Source organism: Solea solea, chromosome 1, assembly GCF_958295425.1.
Source record: "Solea solea chromosome 1, fSolSol10.1, whole genome shotgun sequence".
In the NCBI taxonomy this organism is placed as follows: Eukaryota; Metazoa; Chordata; class Actinopteri; order Pleuronectiformes; family Soleidae; genus Solea; species Solea solea.
The window spans coordinates 35,822,533-35,835,865 of record NC_081134.1 but is presented as its reverse complement, the minus strand read 5'-3'; the positions used below and the strand labels follow the sequence as shown (position 1 = coordinate 35,835,865).

At 41.6% G+C, this 13,333-nt stretch overlaps 1 protein-coding gene across 1 annotated transcript; it reads left to right on the top strand.

Annotated features, from left to right (window-relative positions):
• The first annotated feature begins 1,697 nt into the window (after positions 1-1,697).
• ankha (ANKH inorganic pyrophosphate transport regulator a) lies at positions 1,698-12,254 on the top strand. Its single transcript, XM_058640585.1, has 12 exons — positions 1,698-2,375; positions 4,511-4,727; positions 4,944-5,062; positions 5,347-5,430; positions 6,046-6,216; positions 6,480-6,608; positions 7,170-7,262; positions 7,410-7,502; positions 10,157-10,286; positions 10,430-10,553; positions 10,739-10,838; positions 11,107-12,254. The coding sequence occupies exons 1-12, from the start codon at positions 2,280-2,282 to the stop codon at positions 11,290-11,292; spliced, it is 1,542 nt and encodes a 513-aa protein (XP_058496568.1). The 5' UTR covers positions 1,698-2,279; the 3' UTR covers positions 11,293-12,254.
• Positions 12,255-13,333: the final 1,079 nt, after the last annotated feature.

The window sequence follows — 13,333 nt, the reverse complement described above, 5'->3', positions numbered from 1 at the left end:
AATCAAATCAGTCAATATAAAATGTCAGATAGTTAAAGATTAAGTTTTGCTCCAGAGTGAATGAAGAAGAAACCAGTTAACTGTGCTTTCAAACTTCTTAATAAAACAACATCTATTATTCTCCACATGAGTCACGGGGGGAGGTGGAGCCAATGTCAGCTGGATAGGGTCAAAGGTGAGTAAAAGGTAGCTAGGATGATAGATGCACTAAAAACTGACACATAGTTAAAATATGTAAAACTGACATTACTTTGGGGTAAACTGGTATTTATTTTGTTTGTGTGTTTTAAGTAAGTCTAGTTAAGTAAGTATTCCCCTCTTGTCCACCAGGGGTCAGTATTTCTGTAGATATTGCCATATTATGCGTTTACTTTGTCTTTAAAGGAAGGTACACAGTGTAAACAAACTATTTTGCATGAAAAATATGGAACATTGCATCACTAAATCGTTTACTCATGTAAGTAAGCATAACTAGTGATGGTACCAGGGGCTATTAACTAGAGTTAATTTATAACCAACAGCTTGAATCAAGAGAGACAAAAACATTTTTTTCACAACTTACCAAGTAATCTGAACTTCCTTGCTCACTTGCTGCTTTGCCCACTTTGTCTTGGCCTGGGCTCACATGTGTTTGTCCCACACACACGCACGCACACGCACACACACACACAGTCGTCCATTTTTGAACAGCAGCCATTTTGGCAGGAAAAGCACAGGTGTTAGTGATGACATTAACGATGGCTCTGTTCAGTTCCTGTAAGTCAAGATGCAGCCAGAAACTGAGGAAGCTAAATTTGTGTGATTTTTTTCCCTACTGTTTTACTGATTTTCCAATCTATATATTAATTGAGAATGAATATAAGGTGCTAACAGTACTGCAGTTCATACATCATCTCCTCCTACTTCCGGGTCAAAGAGTCCGACTCTAGTCCAACTTAGTGTATACTGTACAGGAGTAATCGGATGGTGAACCACATTAGGGGTGGCAGTAGATAAAGTTGTCATTCAACTTGAAGGTTGTGGGTTCAATTCCTGGCTCGACTAGTCTACATCCGATGTGTCCTTGGGCAAGGCATTTAACCCCATGTTGCTCCATTTCTATGAAAGTATGGGTGAATGGCAAAACTGTCTGTTATTTGTCAGACTAAGACAACAATTTGGTTTTCTTAATGTCACATAAACAAGTTAGTGCGACTAAGACTAGCTTGGTTTTAGTTGGACTAACTTGTAAAATAGAAAAGTGCTATGTAAATTCAGACCATTTGCCATTATTCAGGTATGCTAGTCCTATTAAGACTAGATAAAAGTCTGATCTTAGTCAGACTAAGACAATAAATTGGTTTTCTGAATGTCACGTAATCAAGTTAGTATGACGAACATTGAGCTAGTTTTGTCGGACTAACTTGTTTACGTGACATTAAGAAAACCAAATTATTGTGAGTGGAATATGCATCCTGCAAAAAAAAGGAGGCCGTCAAAGAACAAAGTAGTGCGATTACCTATCTGAAGATCTGAAAATCTGCATTCTTTGTAAAATGCAAATTAAAAACATCCCCACTGGTTAAAATCCTATTTAAAACCAGTATTAATGGGACACATGATAATAGGGTACAGGACAGATGTGTCCCCTTGGCCCGGAGCCCCTAAACTCCCTTGACACGCCCCTGCCACCATGTCACAGCAGTGGTGGGTCCGTTTTAAAGTAAACAGAGACGCGCTGCCTGCACTATGTGTTACTGACAGCCACATTTAGGCTCGATGATGACGACGGTGGTGATGATGTCACGGACAGGCCCACGTGCTTGAGGCAGTGGGCTGCAGCCTCGGGAAGGGTCGACAACACCCGGACAGCAGCGGCACAGGCGCAGTGAAAGGCGCAGCTAGAAAACGGACGCAGCCAGTCCCGGATCATAAGGATCACTTCAATCTCGATTTGACGACGTGTTGGGACGCTTCCTGGCTCCGATTCGGCGCTGTTTATGTATCGCCCTGTGTCTCTCCCCCCACCTACTTCTTTTCCTCCACAATGATTTGCGAGGAAGATGCACCCATTTGAAATTTCCATTGACCTTCCAGATAGCGAAGCCGCTGCCGCCGCTACAGGAGCAGCGCCCCCCGGCTACTGCTCCTGCTCTCGCTCCGTGTAACCTCCCCCCCGGTTGTCGCTGGACACACAGGTGCTGTCGCTGCCGTTTTCAAGCCGCTAATCTTCGGGTTTTTCTTCTCAATCAATCAAGACCGAGGCAGATGCCCCTCGCTCTGTCAGCCCGGCTTCTACTATGGTGGACTTTCCATCTCTCACTCCTTACTGGCCTCTCCTCCGCTTTCTGGTGCCTCTGGCGATCACCAATGTCGCCATCGACATCGGGGAACAGGTACCGTTCATGTCGTGATTGACTGTCTTCTCTCTGTAGGTCATTGAAGGCAGCAGCTAACAGCTTCTTCTCTTTTTTTTTAATCCGCCATTTGGGGAATAATTCCTCCTCAGTGTGTTTTCCGCTGCCGCCGCCGAGCATCATCTGTTTTTGAAGCGGCTCAAAAGAACAAAAAAAAAAACACCCACATTTGTTTCATTTTTAGAGTATTTTTAAACCTTTGTATATGTCTTTGAAAGGTGACACGGGCTTGCGTTTTAGCCACAGCTAGCTTAGCATATAGCCTGAGACATTCAAGGCAGATTAACATACATTATTTAGACCGTGCTGCTCAAAGTATGGGCCGCGGCCCACTGGTGGGTCTTGGAGGGATTGCAGGTGATCCTCAGACAGAGATTTAAATCAAAATATTACATTAGCCAAATGATTTTAATCTGTGTTGACATGGGACCAATGACTGTACTGTAGTCTTCCAGTTTGAAAAGTAAAGCGAGTAATGGAAGTAGTGTGTCGCCAACAATTTGTTTACTCCTCACTTGATTAATGACGTAACAGTAAATAATTACTTAATTAGTTAATGGTCTTTATCAGTAGTTTCAGGTCTTCTGCAATAACACATGATGTCAATTTACTAAATTATGTTCCCATTTAGAGGAAAGTAGACATGGCCTATATGAGTGCACAAAGGCATAAAAACGTGAGTTTGTTTTTCACGTCTGCTTTTTGTTGCATTATGAAAACGCCCGACACAGTTACCCTGACCAAATTTTGTTGTAAATTCTTTGTAACTTACAGATACAAAAACAATCTCCCGTGAAAATTGTTGTCACTAAAGTGTAGTAGAATGTTTTGTGAACATAAATAACAGAATCTTAACTGTTATTGTTATTGATCACCATAGACAAACCAATGTAGGTCAACTCCATTGTGTTATTTGTAAACAACACACAGGGGTTCACAGCTGTGCTCAAAAGGGTCATCATTTTGACTCACATGAGTATTCAGTATGCAAATATTTCTGTTTCTTTTCTCCATATAACTATTCAATCAATTATTCAATTAAAAAAAGAATACTTTTTGGTTTGTGGACAAAACAAGACATTTGAGAACATCATAATGTCCAGGTTTGGTGAGCACCAATCAACATTTTTCAACATTTTCTGGACCAAAGGATTTCTCGTAGTATTCGGTTTATTTAATAAGGATGTTTCCGTGTGATCTATTCCCTTTAATGCTGTGCTACACTCCTGCTAGTAAACAAATCTTGGGTGTGGGCCTCGTAAAAGGTTTGCCAAATGTTGAGCTCTGTGGATCCCACACTCAGGATGACCCTGTTGTTTCTTAAATGAACAGATAAATAGATAAACTACCACATTCCTGCAGATTTTGGTGTTAGTTATTTTCCAGCACAGACATGGTTTGTCAGTTGTTTATCAGTAAATCTGATCCTCTACAGTCTGTTTGGAGATGAGGATGATGAAGGCGTGCGATAAAAGTGCTCACAACAAGTCCATAGTAGTTTCTGTTATGTAATTAATCCTCAATGTAGAAACTTCATATAATGTCACACATTTGTCTTCTAACGCTTTGTTTTATCATTTTAACACACACACAGTTTGTGTGTGTGTTAAATTTTCTTTAATTTACATGTTTTCCTGCCCGGTCATTTCCTGCCCTCGCTCAGCCATGTGACTGATATGGTGTCTGCACTTACTCCATTAAACACCAGGCAGATAGTGTGAGAGTTTAAAACTCAAGTCATTGAAGCTGGGAGATGTCGGGATTAAGCTTATGTAACGCAGTATAAATAGCACGCAGCCATTGCAAAAGGCAGCTGTGCTTGTTCGCGTGAAGGTAAAAGTGAATGGAAGTCATTTTTGGACAGAGTATTGTGGGTGTTTCCTGCTTGGATGTGATGGTGGCACGCACTCCAGCTCAAAACAAGCTCTGTTTTTATTGTCCTCTCTCAAGCACATGCAGTTATTTGGTTTTTAATGCAGGAACGCCTGGGGCTGTGGCAGAGCTACAATCCCCATCTGGTCAGAGATAAAGTCAGACTCAGTCATGGTGGTCATGTCTTCCCCTGACAACTCTCTCTCTTTCTCTCCACACCCACTCTGCATTATCTCTTCCAGGCCCTCAACCGGGGCATAGCCACAGTCAAAGAGGACACTGTTGAAATGCTGGCCAGCTATGGGCTGGCCTACTCTCTGATGAAGTTCTTCACCGGGCCAATGAGCGACTTCAAGAATGTGGGTTTGGTGTTTGTCAACAGCAGGAGGGACCGGAGGAAGGCGGTACTCTGCATGGTGGTGGCTGGAACCATCGCCTTCGTCCTGCACATCCTGATAGGTGCGTTTAAGGGCAGTTTATGCACACATGATGACCCGCTGTGATAAAACCACATCCTGTGGAAGTGACAATCACCGCAAATACCTTAAGTTGCATCTGTGTAGCACCTTTCTGACAGCTTTATCTCTGGTGAGAGTCACAATCCCTGCTCTTCAAAACAAAACAAGCCTCTGCTTAAACTCTGCATCCTCTTTTTTCCCTTCTTCCCCTCTTTAGCTTACACTGATTTAGGATACTACATCATTAATAAGCTCCACCATGTGGATGACTCTGTGGGGACCAAGACCAGAAAGGCTTTCTTATACCTGGCTGCGTTCCCTTTGCTGGATGCAATGGTGAGTGTGCACTATGGCAGGATTATTCTGCACAAGTCGTCAGACATTTTATCATGCAGGAGGAGGAGGATTTAGAAAAAGCATCTGATATGGATCAGTCTGGCAATAATCGCTGGTTCGTGCTGGTGACAAATGATAGTGTATCCTCTGCTTCAAAGCCTCTCCCGCTTACATTACAGAGACTGTCATTTAGCTGCGGTTGAGAGGAAAAAAAGGGGGCAAAATAGAGCTTTTGTGTTTTTGAAAGCGTGGTGTAAAGTCTCTGTCCATTGTTCTGTCTGCAGGCGTGGATTCATGCAGGGATTCTCCTCAAGCACAAGTACAGCGTCATAGTGGGTTCAGCCTCAATCTCTGATGTCGTGGCACAGGTAAGATCCACTGTTTTTTTTTGTTTTTTTTTTGGTAAAACAGGTTGGTTTTGAAAAAAAAGTGAACATTCTGTTAACAAGGTTTTGTACACAAAAAATGTTTACTCACTCTCAAGTTTATTGACTAATATCAAATATGTTCCCAAACCTAACCACATATGTTTAGACATTATTTCAGTGTTCCATCAAATACTGTGACGTGATCTTGTGGAATCACAACATGTATTTAATAGATTCTTCCCTGTCATGAACTGTGTACAAAAGCAAACAAATAAATGCTTTGGTTTCTTTACAGTGTTGATCCTGACTTTAGGAAACAGTGGTGCTTATTTTAATCACAGCTTTTTAAAGTGTTTAATTCCATAGTTATTCTTGTTCATTAGTTTAACCTTTCCTATAATCAGTAATCAGTAAGGGTGGGCCATAGGAAAAGGATATCAAACTTATTGCAATAACAATATTTTTGATGATATTTCACAGAATTTCAAAACAAGTGTTGATATGGAACAATATAGAACTCAATAAAAACATACTTATGATGTAAATGAATCTTTGCCTACTTTTTACTGTGAACGATTGTTGATGTTTTTCTGCTCTTGTGTTGCTTCTGTGTAGATTGTGTTCGTGTCCATTCTCCTCCACAGTAACCTGCAGTGTGTGGAGCCTTTACTCATCCCCATCCTCTCCCTGTACATGGGTGCCTTGGTCCGTTTTACCATCGTGGGTCTGGGATACTACTGTAACATTCACGACAACATCCCAGACTCTAGTGGACTCGATGTCGGTGTAAGTGCTGCCTTTTTTTTTGTCTTGTTAAAGTGTTTTTTTTTTTTTTTTTTTTTTGTCACAGCCCACAGAGGGAGGCAATAAAAGAAAAATAGGGCCAAACTAAATGAGGGGGTTGTTTTTTGTTTTTTTACAGTATACTTTTACACACTGTCTAGGTTAGCCACCAGAACCAAAGGCACTGTGGTGTTATTTGAATGTGGGAACATTAAAAAAAAAAAACAGTCGTGTGTGATTTATCTGCTATGTCACGGTCCCTGCAGGGCGATGCCACCATCAAGAAGATGCTGAATTTCTGGTGGCCCCTGGCCCTCATCCTGGCCACTCAGCGCATCAGTCGACCCATCGTCAACCTCTTTGTGTCTCGTGACCTCACCTCTGACGCTACAGAGGTGAGCATAGCCCGGCTTTAATTCTCCTCAACTGTTATTTTCTTTATGAGGAAAAAAAAACATTTCACATTCATTCTGGTATTTATCATAAAATCACCACAAACTCCATAATGGTGCTACTAGGACTAATATTACAGGCTTGTGGGTCATGAAGTGGGATTTTACAGCTATGAGAAGTTAATTTTCCCTGCAAGTTATTGCATATGAAATGCCAACAATCCCTCTGGAGCTTTCTGGCTTCCACAAGAACCTAAATACGAAGGACAATGCGTTGCTGTTTACCAGAATGAACTGGAAATCATTGACAACACTGGCTGCCAGTGGTTTTGAGTGATTCACCGTGTACATGTTAAACTCTAGACATGATTAATCACGAGTGAAAACATTCCTACTGTACGGCGCTGCTGTCCTCCTCATCCAGTCGTACGCGTGTGAAAAGTCTCACGTTAAAAGGGAAGTGAGAGAGAGAGAGACACACGCGTGGCGTTAATGTCAGCTATTGTTAGACACCTGTCATTTATTGTGGCGGCGTGCCGATGACTTGTATCTTTGTCATTCCAGGCTGTGGCCGTGCTCACTGCCACTTACCCTGTGGGTCACATGCCGTACGGTTGGTTAACTGAACTCCGAGCAGTGTACCCTGCCTTTGACAAGGTAAACCCGACTCTTCCCGCACGTGTTTCTCTGCACTGGGGACATTTGTGCTTTTTTTACACCACCACTAATAATAATAATAATAATAATAATAATAATAATAATAATAATAATAATAATAATAATAATAATTCCTTTCACCAACAGAACAATCCCAGCAACAAGATGAACGCCGGCACCCCTGTCACCAAGTCACACATTAAAAAGTTTACATTCTGCTGTGTGGCTCTCTCACTCACAGTAAGTACTGACATCATTTGTGGATAAAAATGGTATAAACACTTGTCATTTGGACAATAGTGTTATTCAAACCTGGTAAACGATACAGCGAGCGTAATGTTTCAGTGGTAGTTGTCACTATAGGCAGCCCCTGCCATGCATGGTGTTTGTTTACAATCTATTTCGTCCTTCGTTGACACTCGAGTCCTCTGACTGTCGGTGTTAGTTGGCTTTAATGGTTCCCTGCTAAACCTCACAGGCTAAGCAAGTCTTTTTTTACCCTTTTAAAAATGCAATGTTTTTTTTGGACATCATTTGCTTCCTGCTGTCGTGTTTACATTTTTCAAAACCGGCTGTATCATTGGACATTAGATACCGTCGCAGGATTTAGTTCCCAGACTGATCTGACTGGTTTGGTCTCACGGAGGACATAAGATGTTTTGTTATGACGATGTCTGAAATGATGGAGGATTCACAGCTCCATTGTTAGATGTTTTGAATGTACTTTTACTTTGCTGTCCTGTTGTGGTTTCTGGTTGCACAGGGAGAGGAAACGCATTAGGATGGGAATTTGTGTCAAGTAAAAAGGGGCGCTTTTGTCTCCTCCCCGCTCCCACCCAGACTTTAAGACCGCCATAAAACAGGCATTTACATAAAACATATCAGTTTACATTCTTAAAGCCCCTTGCAGGTGTACTTTTGTTAACAATAAGGGCTGCAGTCACATGACTGACTGTGTTTTTTCCAACATGTTAAGACGAGCAGATCTGCAACAACACGCCGCGGACCAGTGTCTCTGATAAAGTTCGACGCCTACTAAATTTAACGTGATCCAAAGTGAGCGCAGGGGAAGTTGAGCAGAGCCTTTGCCCCATTTATTTGTCCTGAGAGCTCGACAAGAAAAACAGGAAGTGACTGCCCAAGGTTGGGCCCTTTTCAGGGGGTAGGAGGAGAATTTCACGCCAGATGTAAAAAAAAAAAAACAACCCAGCACTGAAAACACACACAGCACACGTGAGTGTGCGTGTTCAGCACAAAACAACAGGCACATGCATAGGTACGGCCTGTACCAGCAGCTGACAGCCCGCATGTCTGGACTCGCGCCGATTACAGATGAAGAGAGTACGACGGGACAAAACACGGCAGAGGAGGCAGTGTGTTGGAGAGGGGGGAAATGAGTGATGTGCTGTAACGAATGTGCTATGAAAACAGACGGTGAGGCAGCGCGCGTGGATGTCTCACCTTGTTTAGAGAAACCACGGCTGAGTCACTGTTTTGGTTAAACCATAAAAATTAGTCATTATCTGCCGCCGAGCTGCTAAAATAACGATAGATGGTAAAGTCATACCAGAGGAAGTCATTAGTCACAAGAGCTATTTCCATGTTTTGACTGCTTCTAAAACAAAACCAGATGAATTTGAGCGATTCATCATCTGCAAGTGTCTGCTTTTGTGTGAAGAATAAGATGTTGAAATGTTTATTAGACGAAGACTGGCATATTTAAATGTAACCGTTTATAAACACAAATTACTGTCTCTCAGATCTGAGTTTTTAGTGTCTAAACTAAATACATGAAACGGGTAATAAAATAGAAATTGAAACTTTAAAATTTGAATCAAGGTGTTGAGATGTTTGTTGGAGATAGGGAGGCGGAGCCTGAGTTGCAAATGAATGTTGCTGAACCAGTGTCACATGGTGTCTTTTAACAAGATTGTCAACAATATGGCCACATTGTCCATACAGATACACATATTTGTACTTTTATTGTTAGATAACATTTTGTCTAAAATGTCTAAAATGTCTTTTTGCCATAGCAGCTCTGACAGAAACTGACAACTCAGTGCTATAACGAAACAATGAGGTGGCGTATCCCACCAAAGAAAGGGGATCTAGACTGGATCCTTGTGGTACACCAGTGAAAGGAAAATAACCTTTTTTAAGTGCATTAAGGTGGTTTCTGAAATACCTGCATTTAAAATGGTGGAGGGTTTTGAGGCTCGCCTGTCCCTGCTGGAGGTTCGCTGTTTTCTATATATATATCCAGATTTCAGTTAGAGCTACAACGTTAGCAGCGCGAGCCAAGACAGGTGTGAAGTCGGCTTTATCTACAGAACCGTAAATAGGAGGTACAAGTCCGAAAAAAAACAGCGGGAAAGTCCCTCACGGCTGATGTGTTGATAACAACAGTTTGTTGCAAACACCGAAGGCTACAATAAGCGTCTTTTGGAAACAAACAACTATCAAAACAACCAGCAACAGCCAGAAGCAAGCATTGTTGTCGGCCTGAACCAGAAAGACACCTTTTACAGACCCAGAGAGCCTCTGATGTTCGTTCTAATTTTGAAGCGTAGAGAATTTTTTGTGCAGTTAGTTAAAAAACAAAAACGGTTGGGTGTATTGATATTGAGATCAGATCTGGTTTATACTGATGTAAAACACTCGCTAATGTTCTGATCACACAGTAAAATTCTGCCCGTGCTTCAGAAACCGCTTCCAGAAACAATAACATTGTCCGACATGTGTTTGCTCGCCTGTTTTTGTGCTTCAAAGGCTTGCGTTCAATATGGAAAAGCCCTTGATTTAATGAAGTAATGAAATCTAATGAGATGTACCGGGCGACTATTGTGGCGCAACAAACACAAAAATTAATTAGCTTTTGCTTGTTGTGTGTCCAGCTTTGTTTTGTGGTGTTTTGGAGTCCAAATGTGTCCGAGAAGATCCTGGTTGATATCATCGGAGTGGATTATGCTTTCGCTAAGCTGTGTGTGATCCCACTCCGGATTTTCTCCTTTTTTCCTTTGCCAGGTAAGACGCTTCATTTGATCTTTCAGGGGTTTATTTTCCCCTCCATCACTAGTGTGCAGCTGCATTTTCCCTCCTGCTTTGGCTTAAATCAGGGCGTAGCTCAGACCAGTGGGGTGATGTTTCCACTTTGTGTGTGTTTGCAGTGACTGTTCGGGCTCATTTGACTGGATGGCTCATGACCCTGAAAAAGACCTTTGTGCTGGCCCCCAGCTCGGTTCTCCGCATCATTGTCCTCATCACCAGTTTAGTTGTTCTGCCTTATATGGGGTAAGTCAACACCTCAGAGAACGCTCTCAGGGTTACAAAGGTCAGCACCATGACTCATGACATACTGTTATTTACTACTGTTGTGTGCTTTTCTGGTCAAACAACAATCCACTAACGGTACATTTGTAAAGCAGCAGCAACAGAAAAGTGAATTCAGTGTTTTTTTTTGTTTGTTTCTTTGTCAGGGTTCACGGGGCGACACTTGGGGTTGGATCCCTCCTGGCCGGTTTCATTGGGGAGTCAACAATGGTTGCCATAGCAGCGTGCTATGTTTATCGAAAACAGGTGAGAACTGCTTCTGTTTTAGGGAAAGATTTACTGACATTATTAATAAAAAAAAAAAAGATAATTTTTTTATTCAAATAGAGCTCTTTTTGCGACCAGTGGCGTCGCCCCCTGTTGGCCATTCAGTATATTTTTACTACAAACAAGACTTCATCTTGAATTTGGATGTTTTGAAAATGTTCCAACTACAAATAAAAATACCGTTTATCTAAATTAACTCAAAATGTCTTTGAGAATGTTTACGTTTTCATTCTTTCTCTCCCCGCAGAAAAACAACGAGATGTCCAGCGAGCTGGTGGCAGAGTGTGAGGACTCGGCCCCAATGAGCGAGGTGTGCTCCAGGTCTCAGATGGATGCCATTGAGGAACTCCAGGAAGAGGAGGAGGAGGAGGAAGATTCAAGTGGCTCAGCAACAGGAGGAGGCGACATGGACCTCCGTGTGGAACTTCGCTGAGGAGGAGGTGGCAGCCGTCAAGTGGGACAGTGATGGAGAGCAGAGAGGACTCCAGTATGATTTTGCTTCAGAGGTTCCCGTGACAGAAACTTTGAGTCGAGAGTGAAGAGGTCGCCTTCACATCGACCCGCACACCATTTTAAAAACGCACACTGTAAAGATAAAGAAAGCCATGCACTTGCAAAATGTTCATCCGTCAGCGTAAAAAAAACAAAAAAACACCTTTGTCTTCCGAACCTTTCCGTTAGCTCTCATGGTTTCTCTCATCATCACTTCAGCGGGTGTCTCAGCCGCTCTTCATGTGTTTACTGGTAAACGAGGGAAATGGACAGAGGAGGACTTTTGTCTGTTTCACAGCGAGGACAGAAACGTCCGTCGAGTGGTCGCGGAGTTGCCAAAACACACAGTTCATTATGTTATGTTTTTAATTATGATTGAATGGCAAGGCCTTGCTTGAATTTAAATATAGATATGTTGTGGGACTTGTTGGGTTGTGCAATCGTATTTTACATACAACGGTGTACAGATTATTGTTGTTTTTACATAGGTATTTGCGATGTGTATATTTAATTGCAGAGGGGGATCGGGAATCCCTCGTTATATCATTGCGTCTTACAGAATACAGTTTTGATTGTTGACATGGATCACAGTCTGGAAGTCGCATCTACCATTGTTTTGCAAAAGCATTTTCCTGGTAGTGTTCAGGCGGTCATATGTACTGTATATACTGTACAGGCATTCTTATTTGGCATATAAATTGCTTTGTTATTAACTCTTGTGCTTTGCTGGCTTTACTTTTTCGATGTCTCTGTTATGAAGTTTTATCGGAAACACAAAATGTTGAAAAATATTTACGGCGACAGGGAAATAGCCACTTAGCGTTTTTTTTTTTCATCAATAAAGAGAATGTTTCATGTTTTTAATGAAGTATATGTAAATGCATCTACACTCTGCAGTTTATATATATATAAAAAAAAAGTGCAACATTCGACAGTAGATCCTCTCCTCGTTAAGGTTTTAATGTGATGAGACCAAGTCATGACGAAGACCAGTGCACGAGGAACTGAGTGCTCTTTTTTACGAATTGACAAAAACCTTTTTATTTACAAAAATGATTGTGGTGAACTGAAATAGCAAATTGGCCAATTATTGTTAAATTAAATTAAATGTATTATTAAATTAACAATTATTAAATTGTCTTGAGCAACATTTGTCCGGCATCAGAAGCAACTGTATTAAAGCCTTATTACGTTAAGTCTTATTAGTTGAATTTTGTACATGGTATATATATGATAGATTTTAGAAATATTTGGACTCAAAATTGGCAATAATTAAGTCATAGCCTGTCTTCTTTTATCTGAATTGCAAGAAAGAAAGTGGCGTCAACCTTTAGCACTATTATGTTCAATGGAGTATATCAAAAACTAAAAATCGCTTTTGGTTGCTTCTCTCTCATGTATATTCTGTACCTCAGAGGTCAGTAACTTAAAGATGCTGTCTGCAATATCATCTATTTACCAACTTCCTGTTCATTGCCACCATTAGCAATCCCCACCCTCGTTTAGTGAAAAAAAAGGAGCATTTATTTTGGACAGAGAGTCCAGTTTGGGTCACCATTTTGGGTTCTGGCTCCCAATGCGATAAACTGTCCTCCCAAGATCTACGGTGGACTCTTGCGAATCATGTTGTCGCTTTGACAGTTTTTAACGATCGGCATATTTGATTGACGAGCACCAGGAAAACACAGGAAAAGACATCAGCAGTGTGGAGAAAACTTAACACATGTAACATTTCTCCACTTGTGATGCACACAACATGAGCGAAATGAAGCAACAGACCCACAATGAATGCAGCAATGCTTGTTGCACCATGTGAGTCGGCCACTCCGTGCCAACCTCTGAGACAGGAGGCAAAATTCCATTACATCTACCCCCTCTTCATTTGCATGTTCACTCAAACTTTCCCCTATCAAGAGCCGTGTCCCGAATCAAGTCATCAGTGCAGGCTCACGGGGACATGAAAACGGATGGAGAAACTCAAA

What these genes read in the sequence shown, in the direction of transcription:
- ankha (XM_058640585.1), top strand. Translation starts at nt 2,280, where the DNA reads ATGGTGGACTTTCCATCTCTCACTCCTTACTGGCCTCTCCTCCGCTTT. An exon ending in GTGTGGCTCTCTCACTCACA is followed by an intron (nt 7,503 to 10,156) that starts GTAAGTACTGAC and finishes TTGTGTGTCCAG; the next exon opens with CTTTGTTTTGTGGTGTTTTG. An exon ending in GTTGTTCTGCCTTATATGGG is followed by an intron (nt 10,554 to 10,738) that starts GTAAGTCAACAC and finishes TTTCTTTGTCAG; the next exon opens with GGTTCACGGGGCGACACTTG.